At 43.4% G+C, this 19,902-nt stretch overlaps 2 protein-coding genes across 2 annotated transcripts in view; one reads left to right on the top strand and one right to left on the bottom strand.

Annotated features, from left to right (window-relative positions):
* Window positions 1–19,902, bottom strand: part of SLC1A6 (solute carrier family 1 member 6) — a 154,110-nt gene that overhangs the window by 70,865 nt on the left and 63,343 nt on the right. The window lies entirely within an intron of this gene.
* CASP14 (caspase 14) lies at window positions 7,770–13,940 on the top strand. Its single transcript, XM_004443547.3, has 7 exons — window positions 7,770–7,914; window positions 9,511–9,582; window positions 10,393–10,542; window positions 10,638–10,863; window positions 11,021–11,137; window positions 11,303–11,406; window positions 11,912–13,940. Exons 2-7 carry the CDS (start codon window positions 9,556–9,558, stop codon window positions 12,017–12,019), a joined length of 732 nt encoding a protein of 243 aa, XP_004443604.1. The 5' UTR covers window positions 7,770–7,914; window positions 9,511–9,555; the 3' UTR covers window positions 12,020–13,940.

Here is a 19,902-nt window from a genome sequence, read left to right as displayed (position 1 = left end):
ATTCTCTAGCCGTGTGTGAAGGCAGGACACAGCCACTATGCCTGTGAACTCACAGGAGAGTGGTGCCCAGGAAGGGTGTGTATGTTCATTGAAGCGTCTTCCTTCATTCTTTGCAAAACAACCTGAGAGACTGGATAGCTTGGGGACTGGGTGCCCTCACCCACATTTGCTTAGAAAACAAGTCTGTTTCAGGCCTGGGATGCCATTGCTGACTGTGATTGTGAACAATGTCAACCCGTGCCTGCACTTCAATCTGTTATTGATCAAAATCCAATATGGTATAAGCTGGTGGTTCACGAGCTTCCTTGCACCTAACAGTCATCTGAACCTTTTAAAAATCCTGTGGCACCATACACTATGTGGCCTTTTGTTTCTGGCTCCTTTCACTGAACATACAGCATTGAAGGCTCATCCACATTGAAGCATGTATCAGTGCTTCATTCTTTTTTATGTCTAAGTAATATCCCATTGTATGAATCTACCAGATTTTGTTTACGGAGTCATTCACTGATGGATGTTTGGGTTGCTTCCACCTTTTGGCCATTGTGAATAAGAATAGGTAAATCCATAGAGAGAGTGATTAATCCAGATTAATGGTTGCAAGGGCTGGGAGAAGGGGAGGATGGACGCAACTTCTTAATGGGGACGGGGTTTCCATTTGGGGTGATAAAAAGGTTCTGGAACTAGATAGAAGTGATGGTTGCACAACATTGTGAATGTACTCAATGACACTGAATTGTTCAATATAAAATGGCTGCAATGGTAAATTTTAAGTTATAAATGTCCTGGGCCCCAACTAAATCAGGTCTCTGAGAATGGGAGCCAGGCATTATTATTTCTTAAAACTCCTTTGGTAATTCCAACATTCAGCCAAGTTGGAGAACAGTGGTGTAAGGGAAAGGGGAGAAGCCATGTAAATTGAGCACTTACACTTCCCAGTTCAAGTGCCATCTCCTCTGAGACCCACCCCGACCATCCTGTCACCATGTTTAGTCCTTCCCTGTCACCTCATCTGGGCTGTTTCCTTTTTAAATGCACATCACCATCTGAATTATCTTGTATATTCATTTATTCAGTTATTATCTGTCCCTTCCCACAAAACCAATGGTATTTGACCTGCAACACATTCGAATCACCTGGAGCCCTTTTTTTAAAATACCAATGTTGGGACCCCACCTTGATCACTTAAATCAGGATCTTCCGGAGGAGAACCCAGGCATCCGTATTTTTAAGAGCTCCCCAGGTAATTACAACTTGCAGCCATGGAGGAGAAGCACTACCCTATAATGTAAGCCTGTGAAGACTGTGTCTACGGCTCCAAGAACAGTGTCAGACCCAGAGCCTGCCAAATGGTCAGGTAATGCCAAGCCACTTTACAGAAATTATTTCATTTCATCCTCAGAACAGTTCTCCAAGTAGGTTTTAACAAGTGAGGCAATTCTGGCTCAGAAAGGTTAAGTGATCAGCCTGCAGCCAAGCCAGAACAGGAACGTAGTCAAGGGACAGCCCAGTCCCTTGCTTTCTGTGCTAGACTGGGGCAGGGGTCTCCTCCAGGCTCTTGCAGCCTCCTGTGTCCCCATCTCAGTGCTGGTCACCCTGACCTCTATCTATGGGCTGTCTGGGTCCCCCAACAGGAGTTCCATGAAGACAGTTCACCATCAGAAAATAAAACAATAAAACGTTATCAAATAATACGATTAGACAACTATTGAATTAGTAATAATAAATGTAATTCATCAATTTAATGAGTTGACTAACTAACTAATGATTGCTCCAGCCCACAGTGACTCCTCGTGTTCTGCCTTACCATTCTGGTTCACGCTCCACTAAGATTTCTTGAGCACTTATTCTTCGGCTCCCTGCCCCAAGTCCTGGGTTAGATGTTCTCACACCACAGTCTTGATGAGGAAAGTGGTATTATTCCCAGTTTATACTTGAACAGTTAGGGAGCACGGGTGTCAATTCTGACAATGCCAGGTATTTGCTCCCAATTCACAGACCTTTATTGAACGTTTTCCATGAGTCATGCTGGGTGCTGAGTAGACACAACATGTGTGGCTCATGCTCTCACCAGCCAGCTGTCCTCGGGGGAAGGCAGACATCAAACCAGCATTATAAGAGCAACATGCCTGCCTGGGAGAAGTGCAGGGAGCCCTGGAAATTGGGATCTGATCTGGTCCAGGGAGGGTTCAGGGATGGCTTCCTGCAGGAGCTTCGTTTTACCTGAGATCCGATTGATCTTTTCACAACCAATGGTTACCGTATCATTCCCCAGCTCGGAATTTCGATGGCTCCCCATTTCCTATTGGAAAGAGGACCAACTCATTTTGCTTTACCTGGGACTTGGGGTTTTCATCACTGAAATCCCTGCATCCTAGGATATGCATCCGTCCTGGGCAAATAAAAACAGTTGTTTTCCCTACAACCCAACCAAATCCAGTCTCCCTACAGTAGCTTCAAGTCCCTTCATGATCTGACCCCTTCTTACACTCAACTTTCACTATCTGGACTCACCTCTCAGCTGGACCCACCTCTCACCACCCAGACTCACGTCTCACCTGGACTCACCTCTCACCACCATCGTCCCTTACTCTTTATTCTCCAGCTACACGGAAGCAGGCATGGTACCTTGAAGCCACCAAGCTCTCTCCCTCACCTCTGCTATTGCCCATGCTGGGATCCCTCTGCATCAGCTACCACCCCCATATGCCCACCTGGAAAGCACCTCCTCATTCCTCAGGTCTCAGATGAAATACCAGCTCCTCTGGGAAGCCAACCTGCAACCTTATAAACTTAGGCATGTATCCCTCCATGGAGTCTTTACACCAGGTTGTCTTTCTCTGGCTAACTAATTGTTGGATAACTCTGATTAATATAATTAATCAATTTAACTAGTGAGTTAATTAATTAAATAATAGTTACTCCCGCCTGTAGTGACGCACCCTTCTCTCACACACTAACACTGTATAAACATGTGTCTCATCGGAGGAGCTGAGATGTTCTGAAGTCTCCTCATTGATTGATTGAGGAGGAATTGATGAGGAACCATCTCTGCCATCCTCCATTTCAGGAGACAGTTGGACATGGCAGCGCTTTCATCCATCCAGCTCTTCCTTCTTGTACACCTACTATGGCTCTGAATGAAATGTTCAAACATGGCCCTCGCCTCCAGGGACTGAGCTGTCTGGACCCACCTGCTTTCCTGAAGAAAGGCTACCTCAGGAAATACCCTTTTCAATTCTGGGCATATGGGGTTGGACACTCTTAAGGACTCCCTTTGAGACACTCAGTGGTGTGCTGAAGTCAGCTCTTCCCAACTCCACATTCAGTGACGCCATGTTGGTAACATGAAATCAGCCACTATGGGAGTATTTATACCATGGAAGTTGGCACACACTACAAATCAGGACTTTTTTGCTTTTTGTTGTTTGCTTGTTTCTTTAGAGCAAGCCAGTTGTTAACCATTTTCCAGCACACCATTGCAGACACTCATATTCCCAATTCCTTTCTCTAAGATCCAGCCTCCTTAGCTGACCAGACTCTATGAAGGAATGAGATTTCAAAAAGGAAGAAGGTTGCAGAGGCATAGTTTAGCTAAAACATTTGGCATGGGATGAGAATGGGATGCTGGATCCAGTTTGATTGGGTTCTTCTCTGGTTTCTGTTTCTCTCCCAATGAACAATGTGTGCTTTGTACACCATCACAGAACAAGGCAACGGCATGTCTCCCAAACTCTCTAGATGATTCCATGCACTCCCAGGTATATTGATCTATCCTTTCCTGGAATGGTCAGACCTTACCTGGGTCACTTTGAAGACACATAAGAAAGGATGCTTCCCTACATGCTTCACATACACAGCCCAACAACCCCCAAACTCTACACCTGCACAGAAAACTTATGGTTGGGACATGATCTGTAATTAATACTTGCTATGGTGCTAGGGATAATGAGGCACTTTGCAAGATATGTGGGTGCTGTTGGTGACAATGAAGATAAAGGAGGAGGAAAAGAAGGAGGAGATGATATGAGATTGTAATCTTCACAAAGATGGAGACTACATCAGTTTTATTCACCAATATTGACCTGGCATCAGGCACAGTGTTCAATAAATATTGGTTGAATAAATTGAATGAAGGAGGAGGAGAACTAGGAAGAGGAAGAGGGAGAGATGGAAAAGAAGAAAAGGTAGCATTCTGCCATATGTCAAGAACCAGCATTGCTGGGTGCTTTACATACAGCATACCTCTCTGAAGCTCCCTACAGCCCCAGAAGGTAGGTCTCCTTTTCTCACATAAGAAAACTGAGGCTTAGTGGGAATATCCTGTGTTGTTGAGGATGCAGGGAAATGGGCACCTTCTCATATATTGTTTGAGATGGAAAGCAAATTGTTAAAGCCTTTTGGGAAGGCAAGTTTGCAGTCAGAATTTATCAAAAATTTTGATGTCTATGCCCTTTGAACCAATAATTCCACCTCTAGGAACCTCTCCTCTGGAAAAGGTTCAATCTTGTGACTAAAGAGGAATGTACAAGGTTGCTCATGGCAGCACTGTCATGGTGAAATACTGGAAACACTTTAAATGTCCATCAGCAGGACACTGACTAAACAAATTACTGTATGTCCCTTCTGTGGAATATGGTGCAGTTTATAAAACCAACGCTGTAGCACATGCACTGGAATGGCTCAGATGAGAAAGATGGAAAGTACCAAGTGTTGGCATGGACCTGGAGCCTTCATGCACTGCTGGTGGGAGGGTTAAACTGGTACAGCCCTTTGGAAAATTATTTGACAATAACTACTAAAGGTATACATATGCATTCCCCATTACCCAGTGTTTCCACTCAAGTATATACCCAACAGAAATGTGTACATATATTCATCAAAGGCATGTACTAGAATGTGCATAGCTCCATGGCTGGTAATCTCTAAAAAACTAGAAACTAGCCAAATGCCCGTCCATAATAGATTGGATAAGTAAGTTGCAGTATATTCACACAATGCAATACTATAAAGTATGCGTCCTTAATGGGAGCAATATTTACTTCCACAGGGGCAAAAAATGGTTTGGGGGGAGTGAAAAACATACAGATATACATACAATATAGAGACATACAGATAGATGATAGACAGATATAGATGATAGCTAGGTAGATGACATACAGAGATATGCAATATATCTGTGGTATTAAATTTCACAGAGCTAATTACGAAAAATGTCTAAAATGGGTTGTCGGGGGGGCAAAAACGAAAAAAAGATTGAGAAGTACTGCTATTAAGCAATAAGATTGAAGATCTATAGACACATGCAAAAAAAGATTAAATCTCACAAGCATAATGCTGAGTGAACATAGCCAGACACAAAAGAGAACATACGACGTGATTCCCTTTATGTAAAGTACCAAAAGCAGGGAAAGTTCATCCATAGTAATGTTCTATATCAAGATAGTGTTTGGGGAAGGCAAGGGCAGAGTAGTGACAAGAAGGGAGGCAGAAGAGAGAATCCGGGGGCAGGGAGCTGGACACATTCTTTTCCTTGATCAGGTCCTGGTTGCATGGGTGTGTTCAGTGTGTGAAAATTCACTGAGCTGCACACTGAAGATTTGTGCTCTTTTCTGTATGGAGGCGATTCTTCAATAAAAAGTTTATAAAAAGAAAACAAAAAATGAGTTTGTTCCATAGGTACCAACATGGAAAGATGACTCAGACATATAATTAAGTAAACAAAGCAAGTAACGGAACAATTTGGTAGAATGAGCCAACATATATAACAAACAGCTATAAATGTGTAAGTCAATGCAGAGATAGGGATTTGGAGAAAAATTGCCCAGTTGGATGCCTGAGTTATCTTGAAACAAAAGGCAGAACTGGGGGGATGAGAATATTCCAGTTTTAAAAATTTTGTTATTGCGGTAAAATATACAAACATAAAAATTTATCATTTTAACCATTTTTAAGTTAAGTGGCATTCAGTTCATTTAGTGGCATTAAGTACATTCACATTGTTGTGCATCCATCACCACCATCCATCTACAGAAATTTTTCATCTTGCAAAACAGAAACTCTGTCCTCATTAAACACTAACTCCTCATTCGCCCCCCACCAGCCCCTAGCACCCACCATTCTACTTTCTGTCTCTATAAATTTGACTCCAATAGGCACCTCATATGAGTGGGATCACAACATAATATTTGTCTTTTTGTGTCTGGTTTATTTCATTTGGTGTAATGTTTTCAAGATTCACCTATGTTGTGGCATGTGTCAGAATTTCCTTCCTTGTTAAGGCTGAATAATATTCCATTGTACGTATACACCACATTGTGTTTATCCATTCATCCATTGCTGGACCTTTGGGTTGTGTCCACCTTTTGGCCATTGTGAATAGTGCTGCTGTGAACACTGGTGTACAAATATCTCTTTAAGTCCCTGTTTTCAATTCTTTGTCTACATACCCAAAAGTAAAAATTTCTGGATCAAATGGTAAATCTATGTTTAATTTTTTGAGGAACCACCATACTGCTTTCCACAGTGGCTGCTGCATTATAAGGGAATGTTCCAGTTTTGCTAAATATATTTCAGTATCATTTGAATATTCCCCTTCTAGGTATATGCCCAAGAAAAGTGAAAACATACATCCACACAAAAACTTGTAACCTAATGTTTATAGCAACATCATTCATAATAGCCAGAAGGTGGAAACAACCCAAACATCCATTAATGGACTGATGGATAAACAAAATGAGGTATATCCATAGAATGGAATATTATTCAGCTATAAAAAAGAATGATGTACTGATATAAGCTACAACATGGACAAACCTTAAAAACATTATGCTAAGTGAAAGCCAAACAGAAAAGATAATATATTACATGATTCCATTCATGTGAAATGTCCAAAACAGGGAAATCTATAGAGACAGAGAGTAAATTAGTGGTTGCCTAGGTCTGGGAGGTATGGCAAGGGGGCGGAGGGGGCGGTGGTTGGCAATAACCAAAGGGTACAGGGTTTATTTTTGAGGTGGTGAAAACATTCTAAAATTGACTGTGGTAATGGTTACATAACTGTGAATATGATAAAACCCATCGAATTGTATACTTTAAATGGGTAAATTGTATGGTATATGAATTATATCTCTTTAAAGCTGTTAACATAAAATGAAGTGAGGTGAAATAAAGGCTAAAAAGAATAGAGGAGGAAGGTCATGAGGAAGAGAAGACAGAGGCTGAGTAGCTGTGAAGCATCAGTTAAGGTAGCTGGACTGGACTGTGTAGGACTGGACCCTCCTGGGTTTGAATGCCAACTGTGCCAATTACTGGTTGGGTAACCTTGGGCAGTCATTTCACCTCTATGAATCTCAGTTTCCTCATCTGCAACAATGATGATCTCTTGGGGCTGCTGAACACTCTACGAGTTAATAAAGAAGTGAAGCTGGTATTATCTGCACAGTTGAATGAGGAAGGGATGGAAGTGGGTGTCATGACAGAAATGATGGATTGATGACAGCCAGATGACCTGGACCTGGGGGTGCTCTGTGGTCTGGCTGACATAAAAGCCCTGGATGACTTGGATTCTCTGCCTCAGCCTCCTTAGCCAGGGGGTGTTGGCTGAGCTTTGCCATGACTCATTCCATAGGCATTTGGCTCCATTTCCTCACAAAGTCTGTACCAAGGGTGTGTCCCTCCTGTCATGAGGTTTCTTGAGTGACAGAAAACTTGCTGGCAATAAAAGGCCAGACGGCTGTGCTGCGCAATTCATAGACAGGCCTCTCAGGTGAAACCTGGGAAGATCCCGCACTGTCAGCCCCTTCTCTGAGGTCAGCAGGTGAACCTGACCCCTCCTCAGCGCGCAGCCCTATTCGCAGCTAGCAGAGAGGCGAGACTCAGCCTGGCTTCAAGGAGCAGCTACTTCTAGAGTCAGTAAGTGATTTGGCAGATATTAGTCCTTCTCAATCTCTCTCTCTCTCTCTCTCTCTCATTCTCCCCCTCTCCCTGCATGAATGGATGCTCTGGCACTTTTGGCAGAACTGAAGAAATTTGCATCCATTCATCCATCCTTTCTTTCATTTGTTCATTTGTTTATTATTTGTTTACTCAACAAATTTTCCCCGACACTACTTCTGTGCCCATTCCCACTTTGGTGACCCTGGCGGAGACAGAGATAAAGAAATCAGACTTTCAGGCCTAAAACCTGAGCTGCCAGTTCAGCCAGTAGAATAAGAACCAAAAGCAGTGCTGTAATGCAAGTATAAACAGGCAGAGCTGTGAGAGTCTGCAAAAGGGAGAGGCAACTTCCAGTGGGTTAACAGGGATCATAAAATCTACCTTGCTGGATTGCTGCAAAGCATCTAGCACTCTTTCATGGTCCTTTTCAGATGGAAAAACAGTCTCCGAGAGGAGACTGAAATGCTCAAGTTCACACAGCTGGGAAGGGGCAGACGCAGGTCTTGATTCTGGTGTATCTGGATCCAGAGCCCATGCTCCTTCTACTCTCTCTCTCACAGTATTTGGTTCCTCTTTCCTCACAGCACTGGTTCCATTGTGTGTGTGTGTGTGTTGTAAGAGAAAAAGAGAGAGAGAGAGATTTAACGTTCATTTCTGTCATAGACTAGAGCCACATGAGGGCAGGTGGCATGTCTTATATAGTGCATATATAGTGTATTCCCAGTGCCCAGCACATAGTAGGCTCCCAGAAAATATCTGCTGGATAGATAGATAAATGGGTGGTTGGATGGACAAGTGGATGGAGGATGGATGGATGGATGGGTGAATGATGGAGGAAGGCATAGCAGACATTATACCACCCAAACTGGTAAAGAAGCTTTCCAGGCTGAGGAGGAAGTGTAAGAAAAGACAAGGAGATGGGAAAACACCAAGAACATGGCAAAAGTCATTTCATTCAGCCAGAGAGTAGAACAGGACTCAGAGATGAGAATGAAGAAATTGAACAGATGTTCAGGCTCAAGGCAGAGGGAGGGAGGTGGATCGATCTGTTCAGTTTAGAGACCCACTGGGACAGTTTCAAAGTAGTATTCCCCACTTTGATGACGTTCTCATTTTAAACCCATCCCCAAAGCATCTCCTTGTTGATGTCTCCCCAGCCAGTCACTCCTGGGTGGCAGAGGGGAGTCCATGGGGCCGCTTGTCCGCTCCTCAGTCCAGGGTCTTCAGGGGGATGTCCAGTCTGTCATAGGCTGGTGAGTGTCCTCAGGGAGGGATAGGGAAGATTCTACATGGGTGGCATTGTGGGATGGGCCTAGCAGGAGTTCTGGGGACATCCAGGGATGGAAGACACCACTGGAGTGTCACATTAAAGAGGACATACTTTATGGACTGTCATCTCTTCCCCAGGTCTGACCATAAACCAAGTCCCCACCACTGGGGTCCTATATTCAGATGTCAAAATTCATATAGACAAATTCAGATAGCAAAATTCAGATAGACAAACTACTCTGTCCCCTGAGCCCCTCTGCCTTCCTTTGGAGACCTTCAATCTATCTTCTCTTGACCTCCTAGAATCAGCCAAAGGTGCTGAGAGCCAGACTCAGAATCAGAGGAGACATGAGCGATCCTCGGCCTTTGGAAGAGGTAGGCTGGGTACAGGTTGTGGGAGAAGGGTGGGAGCATCTGGGGGGTGAGGAGCTTAATGTTTCAGAGACAGTAGAGGGGGTGAAAAATCACGAGCTGGATTCAGTGCTAGAAGGTGCTTTGTGATCATTCAGATGGAGAAAAAAACTCAGAGATGGAACCCAAGTTTGGGAGAAACCCTGATACATCTGTCTCAGTGATCAAATACTTATCACTATGGTACTCAGTATCCTACTTCTCTCCTGAAAAGAAATTTTGACCCCAATATCCTTCTTCCTCAGACGGGATGAGATAGGATCTCAGTATTAGTTTCAGAAATTCTTAGACCTCTGCAAGTGAGAAAGTAATGCTCAGGACACTTTTGGGAAGAATGGAAAGAGAGATAAAGCCACCAAATGTGACAACTGAAAGGGACCTTTAAAATCACACATACACACACACTCATTGTCTATATTGGGAAACTGAGGCTCAGACAGGAGCAGTGACTTGCCCAAGTTCACACAGGCTAAAGCAGAGCCAGACCCCGGGCTGAGTTGCCAGATTTGGCAAATAAAAATAATGGACGCCAAGTCAAATTTGAATTTCAGATCAACAATAAATAATTTTGCAGTATAAGTATATCCTGTGCAATATATGGGTTATACTTATACTAAAAAACTTATTTGTTTTTTTTTTAATCTGAAATTTGAGTGTGACTGAGCATCCTGTGTTTTACCCAGCAACCCTAACCCCAGGCCTCTTTGGACCCCATCTCCCGCTTCTCCTTGACCTCCCTACTCCTCTGATGATTACTGTTATCTCTTGGCCCAGGAGGCATACGACATGTCAGGTGCCCGCCTTGCCCTGACGCTGTGCGTCACCAAAGCCCGGGAAGGTTCAGAGGCAGACCTGGATGCCCTGGAACGCATGTTCCAGCAGCTGGGATTTGAGAGCACCATGAAGAGAGATCCCACTGCCCAGGTACTGTGCAGCTAGCCCCGGGCCAGTGGGGGAGGGGCCGGACCAGAAGTGGGCTCTGGGGCCACACCTGAGTCTGGCCGCTTCTCTGGCTCCAGCAATTCCAGGAAGAGTTGGAAAAATTCCAGCAGGCCATGGATGCCCGGGAAGACTTCGTCAGCTGTGCTTTCGTGGTGCTTATGGCACATGGGGTGGAAGGTCGTCTCAAAGGGGAGGACGAGCAGATGGTCGAGCTGGAGAGCCTCTTCAAGGTTCTGAACAACAAGAACTGCCAAGCCCTGAAAGCCAAGCCTAAGGTGTACATCGTGCAGGCCTGTCGAGGAGGTGGGGACAGAGCCAGGAACACAGAGCTTGTGTTCCTGATCCAGCCCCATCCCAGATCCAGAGCACCAGCTAAGCCTTCGTTGCCAGCCTGTGTTATGGCCTTCTCCTTTTCCTGTCTTCTTTCTGACTTTGCTTTTTCCTCTCCTTGGTGTTTCAGAACAAAGGGACCCCGGTGAAACAGTAGGTAGAGATGATATTGTGATGATCGCAAAAGACAGCCCCCAAACCATCCCAACGTACACAGACACGCTCCACGTCTACTCCACCGTGGAGGGTATGAGCTCCCAGCTGACTTGGGGTGGCCTTCTGCTCCTCTGCCCCGCCCACCTCTCCTGAACCCTGAGATGCTCCTCCAGGACCCATCCTCTTCCAGGGCCTCCACCCCACCCTCCCACCCGCTGTGGGAGCTTCCCTGAGCCCACTCCTCTGAAATCCACAGGCTACATTGCCTACAGAAATGACAAGGAGGGCTCCTGCTTTATCCAGACCCTGGTTGATGTGTTCACAGAGAGGAGAGGACCCATCCTGGAGCTTCTGACAGAGGTGAGTTGGGACAAGGTACCTGGAACACCAACCAGCCTGAGCAGGGAGCAAGCAGTGTGGCTGAGCCTCTTCCAAACCTTTCTGCATTTTCCCCTCCCCTGCCCCCAGCCCCAAATCCCATCTGAGTCCCAACACAGGAACTGGAACGCTCATCTCCCAGCAGCAACTTTCCCTAATGAAGGGAATCCTGAAGCCCACAGTACATGCAATAATTTAGACGAAACAGATAAATTTCTGTAAACAAAACCCTTGGGTTTAACCAATGTTGGAGCAAGCTTTTTTTCTTCTAATCGTTATGTGCTTTTATGGCAAATTAGAAAAAAACATAACAAGAACGTCCAATGAATGATTCTATAGAGATTATAATATAGGATGAGACAATAAAGGTCTCCCATCTTAGGACATGGAGACCCACCTGCCCTGTTCTCTAACATTCTCCCTGTAAGCCCATTACACCAACTCCCCCAGTGACCCTGTCCCAAGCTGACCACATCTGTTGCCACAGGTGACCCGGCGGATGGCAGAAGCAGAGCTGGTTCAGGAAGGAAAAGCGAGGAAAGTGAACCCCGAAATCCAAAGCACACTTCGGAAACGGCTTTATCTACAGAAGTAGAAAGGGCAGGGAGGGGATTTCTTTCAGGTGCTCTGCCCCACAGATATTTAAAGCTCTCCCCACTTTCCCAAAATCTTCTCTTCCCAAGGCCAAATGGCACCCAGCCCTTCTTTCCTCACACCCCTCATGCAGGTCCTCCTTCAATCCATTCCTCTCCTTCTTAGAACAAGCCAGCTAAAACTGAGCACAAGGCATGGCAGTAACATTAACGTCACCTCCCTCAGGCTGGAATCTCTACCTCTATTAATGCAACCTAAGAGCCCATTCACTTATCCTAATTTCTCCTCCTCTTTTCAGCTGAAACCCTATTCTTTCTCCCATGAATCATACCTACACAAATGTAACTGGAAAAGCTCAAGATTTTCCATTGATAATCCAATGCCCACTCACCACCTCCCACCCCAATCAAACCTTCACTGGCTCCTGACTCTCACCTGGAGTTATAACGTCCTCCTGAGAACCACATCTATTCCCCTCTCCCAGAGATTCCCTTCCAATCCCTGGAAATTCGGTATGACAAGAATTGTTCCCTCTCTAAGATGCTTCTTCCTTAGCAAGCTGGCGCCTTGACACCATTCTCCTTCTAGCTCATGACTTTCTCTGGCTAAAGGAGCTGCATCCTCCATTTCTGGGTCTCTCCCTCCTAACTAATGCCATACACACACACACTCTCACGCAGGACCCTGGATTCTGCCCTCTCTCCAATAAAATCCATCCACTCATCCATTCTCATGGTTTCAACTTTCAACCACTCTGAATCAGAGCATGTTGGAGCTATGGCAAATCCCCTAGTGTCACCTCTTATTTTTCAGACAGAGTGATAGAGGCCCAGAGAGGTTAAATGCCTTGTCAAATGCCACACAGTAAGTCAGTGGGAGGGTCCAGGTCTGGCTTCCAGCCCAGCCCCCTTGCCACTGCCTGCTAAGCCTTGACCCATCAGAAAACTTCTAATTAGAGAAACTGCCTAATAAAAGTTCTCCCTACCTTGTAGGTAGGAGGTCCCTGGAAGAATTCTAAAGATCCTTGATAACCAGCAGTCAAGGCTGCCTTCATGGGATTTCGGCACTGGGCTGGAAATTGGATCACATGCGCTGCCTTCCAAGTCTAAGATGCATGTCTCCCTATCTCCAGCCCTGACCTTTCCCACTCAAATAACCTGTGCGTATATCTGCCATCACTGAAAATTCACAGCCAAAGATGCGTCCCCTTGCAGCTCCCTCCTCTAAGTGTTCCCTGGCACTCTCAACCTCAGACCCCAGGTTCAGAATTCTGCAGTTGTCTATGACTTTCCTCTTCTTGCATTCTTCATATGCCACCAACCACCATACCCCGCCCAGCCTGACTTTGAAACAGTTCTCATATCTATCTTCTCCTCCCTTCCACGTCACTCTTCAGGCTCAAGTCCCATACTCTCATATCTGCATCTTTGCACCAGCTTCCTTCCTTGCCTATCTGCCCCTCTCACCCCTCGTCTGCCCTTCACACCATCTACAAATCTTGATCTTCCTAGAACACTCAAGATGACACAATAGCGCCCCATTATTTACAAACCAAGATCAAACTCCACATCCTGACTTCTCACACTCTTACAATTCCACCGTCTACCAGCAATCAGCTAAAATCATTTCCCATCTCCCCCACCATGAATTCACTCTTCCAACAAGACTAATGTCCTCTTACTCATCCCCTTTTCCCCAAGCTGGAGTGCCTTCTCTCTCCCTTCACCCACTTTCCACTACCTCCAACCTCTACTTATTCCAGATAGCCACTCCTAATATTCTTTCTAATTGATTCTGCTCTCTCATCTAGGATGAGACATTAACAACTACAATTTCTTGAGGGCAGGGAACAAGTCTTTGATCATCATAATGGGTGTTCAATAAACAGTTGTCAAACTTTCAAAGTATGTGTTGGAATCTTAGCTCTGTGTTTAAACCGTGAGGCTGATGTGAAAGGCATTATGGATTTGATTTCTTTTTCCTGATGGCCAGCTGCCTCCCAGGTGTGTCTGTCATGACCAAAGAATCAGGAGCCTTGTCCCTTCTTTCATAAAAGCAGATGTGTTGGGATTTTTTTAAGTGACAGGCCACCTTTCCATGCCAAGTGGCTATATTTTACATAATTGTTCCATCTCCAGAATGTTCCAAAGAAAGTATCCAGACACAGAACCGTAGCTTTTCAGAACCCTAGAGGACCTTAAAGATCAGCTAGTTACAAGATCACTAATATTTAGCAGGTGTGCCACCTCTCTCTATCCAAGTGTCCACAGCAGACATGACTCATCAATCACATCTTCTTTCCAATTGAACTCGGGCGTAGCCTCAAAGTCTTTCTCCTCTCAGCACCCCAGGAAGCATAAGCATGTCATTCCTGATCCAGTTGAACCCCTTCATCAGGGAGTGACTTGTCTAGGGTCATCAAGTTCTTAAGTAGTAAACCCAGGGCTCCTCATTCTATGGTGCAATAATAGCCATGGCAGTAGTTGGGGCTTTATCCACAGGAATGGCAGAGCAAGTGGCTGAGGTTGGGGTGAGCAGATGCGGCCAAGCAGATCTGGAGTGATGCATGTACTGAGTCTTGTACACCCACCCATCTGCAAAGCTGTGGTGTTTTACCCAATGATTCCTGAGTCTCTGAATACAGGGGTCAGCAAACTATGGCCCACTCACCAAATCCAGCATGAAGCCTGTTTTCATAAATAAAGCTTTGCTGGCGCCCTGTCATGCTCACTCATTCACATACTGTCAATATCTGCTTCCACCCTGCAACAGCAGACGTGAACAGTTACAACAGACCACATGCGGCCTGCAAAGCTGAAAATATTTACTATCTGGCCCTTTACAGAAAAAGTGTGTCAGCTCCTACCCTAATATCCTGCCCACAAATTCCCACTTGGCTGAAGCCAGCCAGAGTTGCTCACCACCGAGAACCATACCTGACACAACAGGTGGCACAGCACTGAAATCCATAGCTTAATTCTTCAAGACCCCTGAGCAAGGATTTCCCCCAAGTAAGGACTTGAAAGTTTATCCTGGAAGTTTATTATTGAGTATCAGGGGCAGATCCAGGTTTGCAGAACCTGTATGATTAATGCAGGAGGAGTTCCTCCTTAAGAAAAATACAAAAATAGCAACACAGAATTAGTGCAGCCACGTAAGCGCATTGTCAGGTCTCTCCCAGGGCCTTGGAGGGGCCCATAAAGTAAGAGTCCTGCAGTTATGCTGTGTTTGCCTCACAGCAAATCCACCTCTGTCACCATCTGTTCTCCAAGTTATTTTCCAACAGCAGCAAGAATGGTTATTTTAAAATGAAAATCTGACCTGCCATGCAAGTTCTTAGAATCTTTCAGTGGTCTCCCACTGTTCTTTGGATAAGTAAAAAAGCCTTAATTTGACTTCTAGGTCCCGTGTTCTCATCTCTACCCTTTTATTTCCTTTGTCCCAGTCACTTTGGCCTTCTTTTTTTCCCACCTCAGTTCCCTCTGCCTAGATCATTCCACCCAACTGCCTCTTTATCCTTCATTTTATAGCTCAAGTATCATTTCTTCCAGGAAATCTCCTTGTTCATCACCCAGACAAGATCAACATTTACAGTTCTCTGTAGGCTTTTTCTTCAAACCACAAGTCACACTTTCAAATTATGTCTTTAGTTATGTGATTAGCTCCTCCATTTAATGGCTTCAACACTAGACTTCTGTTGTCATAAGCCAGTGAGCTTCAGGGGAGTCATTTGTTACTGCAGCATAACCTGATCTACGCTGACTGATACACCAAACAAAATTGAAGGCCTAAAGCAGAGGAGCCAGGTTAAAAGTGCACATTACAATGAAAGATGCTCTGAGGCTCCTAGCAGCCAAATAGGAAATTCACAGAATCTATAAGATAAAAACAAATCTATTTCCTATATTCATGAGAAGTTTACGCTGAACCATGTTAAAAGTTTATCTACTTAGTCGTTTTGTGTTATATGCATGTATCAAATCATCACGTTGCACACCTTAAACTTACACAATGTTATATGTCAATCATATCTCAATACAGCTGTAAAAATTTTTAAATTAGTTTTTTTTTATTTTTAAGAAGTGTATCCTCTAACAAAAGAAGCACAAGGCACTGATGACCTAAGCCATTTCAAAGGCTTCAGTTCAGCACAAGACAAAAGACAAGCGATGGGATGCCTCGCTTTGAGGACTGGGAACACAAGCTGGTCTGCCTTCATTCTGACTGGTTGGGTTATTTTAGGGGTAAAACATTTCAGCTGTTTAAGAGGTTGTTCTTACAGACAATCAATTATAGGAAATGAGGTCACCCTCATCTCGGCCAAGTAAATAAACCAATCACCCTCCTGCTGTACCTCCTTGCCCACAGTCCACACCCAGGGCCTGAAGGTGAGCTCCTTATGCCCAGTTTGTTTCCTGTTATGTTCTGATGATATGAGACATGAGAGGAAGACAGGAAGGAGATGGGGGGGATACATGACTTGAATCTTCATGTGTTGGTGACCAGCAGTATCAGATCATTCCATTTTTCAACTTTCTTGCCCCACACGCAGAACCAGCCTCATTGTGCCCCCTCAAATATACCAGCACCAGCTGGTCAGCAACGCCTCCTCAGAGGTATCAGTACCAGATCCACATGGTATCCTCCATTCTCTGGTCTAAGCCTCTAGGGTCTGATAACCATAACTATGCCCTGTGTTTTTCAGGCCTAGGCTGGTCAGCTGATTCCCACAGAAACTCTCCCCATTTTAACCCTAGTACTGCTTTCGTATCTTTCTGGCCCTCCACTACCCCTTTAATCAATTCCCACATTCAATTCTCTCTGTTAAAATACCTTGAATGCTGCTACAACATGGATGAACCTTGAAAACAGCAAGCTAAATGAAATAAGCCAGACACAAAAGGACAAATATTGCATGATTCCACTTGTATGAGGTACCCAGAATAGGCAAATTCATAGAGACAGAAAGTAGATTAGCGGTTACCAGGGGCTGGAGGCAGAGGGGAATGAGGAGCTATTGTTTAATGATTATAGAATTTCTGTTTGAGGTGATGAAAACGTTTTGGAAGTAGATAGTGGTGTTGGTTGCACAATATCATAAATATAATTCATTGTACACTTAAAAATGGTTAAAATGGGGGCCGGACTGGTGGCGTAGTGGTTAAGTTCACATACTCCACTTTGGCAGCCCAGGGTTCGCAGGTTCGGATGCGAGGAGTGGACCTATGCACCACTTATCAAGCCATGCTGTGGTGGCATCCCACATAAAGTAGAGGAAGATGGACACAGATGCTAGCCCAGAGCCAATATTCTTCAGCAAAAAGAGGAAGATTGACAACAGATGTTAGCTCAGGGCTAATCTTCCTCACCAAAAAAATAAAGGTTAAAATGGGAAATTTTAGATGATATATATTTCACCACAATTTTTAAAAACTGACAATGTAATGTAAGTAACTGCTCATCCAAAGAAAAATAGAGTTAGTGCCCTTGAAAATTACTAACAGAGCGCTTTGTGAATAGAGAGCATGATTAATTTTGGATGGGAAGGCAAGTCTTTACTGAGGAGAGGTAATTTAAGGTATTAAAGAGGAGGAGGTGCTACCTCTATGAGATGATGGATGTTGACTAAACCTATTGTGGTAATTATTTCACAATATATGTAAATCAAACCATCATGCTGTATGCCTTAAACTTATACAGTGATGGATGTCAATTATTTCTCAATAAAACTGGGGAAAAAATTAATCATGTTAATATACAAAAAAATGATTAATTGTATACTTTGAATGGGTAAATTGTATGGTATGTGAATTACATTTCAATAAACCTGTTTAAAAAATTCCTTGAGTCCTTTGAAGTGAAGAAAACTACCTTAACTAATGAAGAAGGATAACATCACCAGGTATGTCATGTGGATTTCACATACCCTCTGATATGATGTAATTAAAGAGCATTCCACCTCTGGGGTATTCTTTCTAAAAACGCCATAACCCACCCTAATCATGGGAAAAGCATCAGACAAATTCAGATTGGTTGACAACTAAAGGACACCCGGCTATTCCTCCTCAAGACTGGCAAGGTCACAAAGAACAAGGAAAGACTGAGCAACTATCACAAACTGAAGGACACTGGGGAGATGTGACAATTAAACACAATGTGGTACCCTGGACTGGAGCTTGGAACAGAAAGAGGGCAAGAAGAGAAAAACTCATAAAACCTAAATAAAGTATAGAGTTGAGTTTTTGAGAAAGAAATAAATGGGGTGTTCTCTTCCCAAAATTCCATAACCCCATTCTAGAAATGAGAAAACACTAGGCAAACCTAAATTGAAGGGCATTCTGATACCTGATCACTACTCTTTAAAACTGTCAAGTTTATGAAAAACAAGAAAAGAGAGAGAAACTGTCATAAATGGAGGAAACTAAGGAAACAAGATCACTAAATGCAATGTGGTATCCTGCATTGGATCCCAGAATAGAAAAAGGGCATTTGTGAGAAAACTGGTGAACTCTGATTAAAGTCTGTAGTTTAGATAGTAGTACTACGTCAATTTAGTTTTAACGAATGTTCTCTGGTTATATAAGGTGTTAACACTAAAGGAATAGAACAGTAAGGGTCTCTGTATTATTTTTGCAACAAAAGATATTCCAAATAAATAAAGAGTTTATTAAAAACAAATGAAAATAATAACTTGGGTAGTTTTTGTTTCCCTCACTTAACTCTGATTGCTACAGGGTGCAATTATCATTGATTATAAAGTAGTGGAAATAGACCTACAGTATCTAATCTATATAAGTGAATTCATCAGTTTTAATCTGTTGCTATTAGAATACAATGTAATTTCTGAGGCATGATAAAAGATTGGCAAATCATACTTTTTTTTACTCGATATTTGTGCAATGCTAATTTTTTTAGCATTTTAACATTTTTTTCCAGTTTTATTGAGATATAATTGACATACGGCACTGTATAAGTTTAAGGCGTACAACATGACTTGACTTACATATTTTGTGAAATGATTATCACAATAAGTTTAGTTAACATCCATCATCTCATATAGATACCAAAAAAAAGAAAAAGAAAAAATTGGTTTTTTCCTTGTGATGAGAACTCTTAGGATCTACTCTCTTAATAACTTTCAAATACACATACAGCAGTGTTAACTATAGTCATCAGGTTGTGCATTACATCCCCAATACTTATTTATCTTATAACTGGAAGTTTGTACCTTTTGACCACTTTCATCCAGTTCCCCCCACATACCCCACCTCTGATAACCACAAATCTGATCTCTTTTTCTATGAGTTTGGTTTTTGGGTTTTTTTTTTTTTTAGATTCCACATATAAGTGAGATCATGTTAAATTTTGACATTATACATAACTTGAGAAGAATTTAGATTTTGCACCTGGTGCTTGGGGTTAGAACACTATTGTGCCAAAATGAATTATCATTCAACCACACTACACCATCCTGGGTGGGTTTAACTCTTTAAGGCAACATATCTATTCCTTTGGACACATTCTCAGTAAGGGGAGGGTTGGAAGAGACTAGGGAACAGATACTGAGCATTTCCTGATCACACCCAACATTTTCCCACTGATTATTCTGCAGAATAAGGTGAAGCCAGCCTTGGTGGGAAGACTGAATGAATGATCCTCCCATCCAAACCACAGAATTAAAGAATGTTTGCACACCCAGAAGACACACCCCTGGTTGTTCATATTGATTGTGCAAATACCCAAGTGGCGTTTTTATGTCACAGTTTTCCAGACTTTGGTCTTTGGCATGCTACCTTCATCCCACATCTACATACCCCTGTACTATTATTTTGTTCATATTTTTCTTTAAAGTGATTCTTTTTTTTTATTACTTAGCCGCAAACT

This window comes from Ceratotherium simum, chromosome 18 (genome assembly GCF_057802395.1).
Source record: "Ceratotherium simum simum isolate JZ-2026a chromosome 18, ASM5780239v1, whole genome shotgun sequence".
NCBI lineage: Eukaryota > Metazoa > Chordata > Mammalia > Perissodactyla > Rhinocerotidae > Ceratotherium > Ceratotherium simum.
This window is presented reverse-complemented; position numbering and strand designations above follow the sequence as displayed.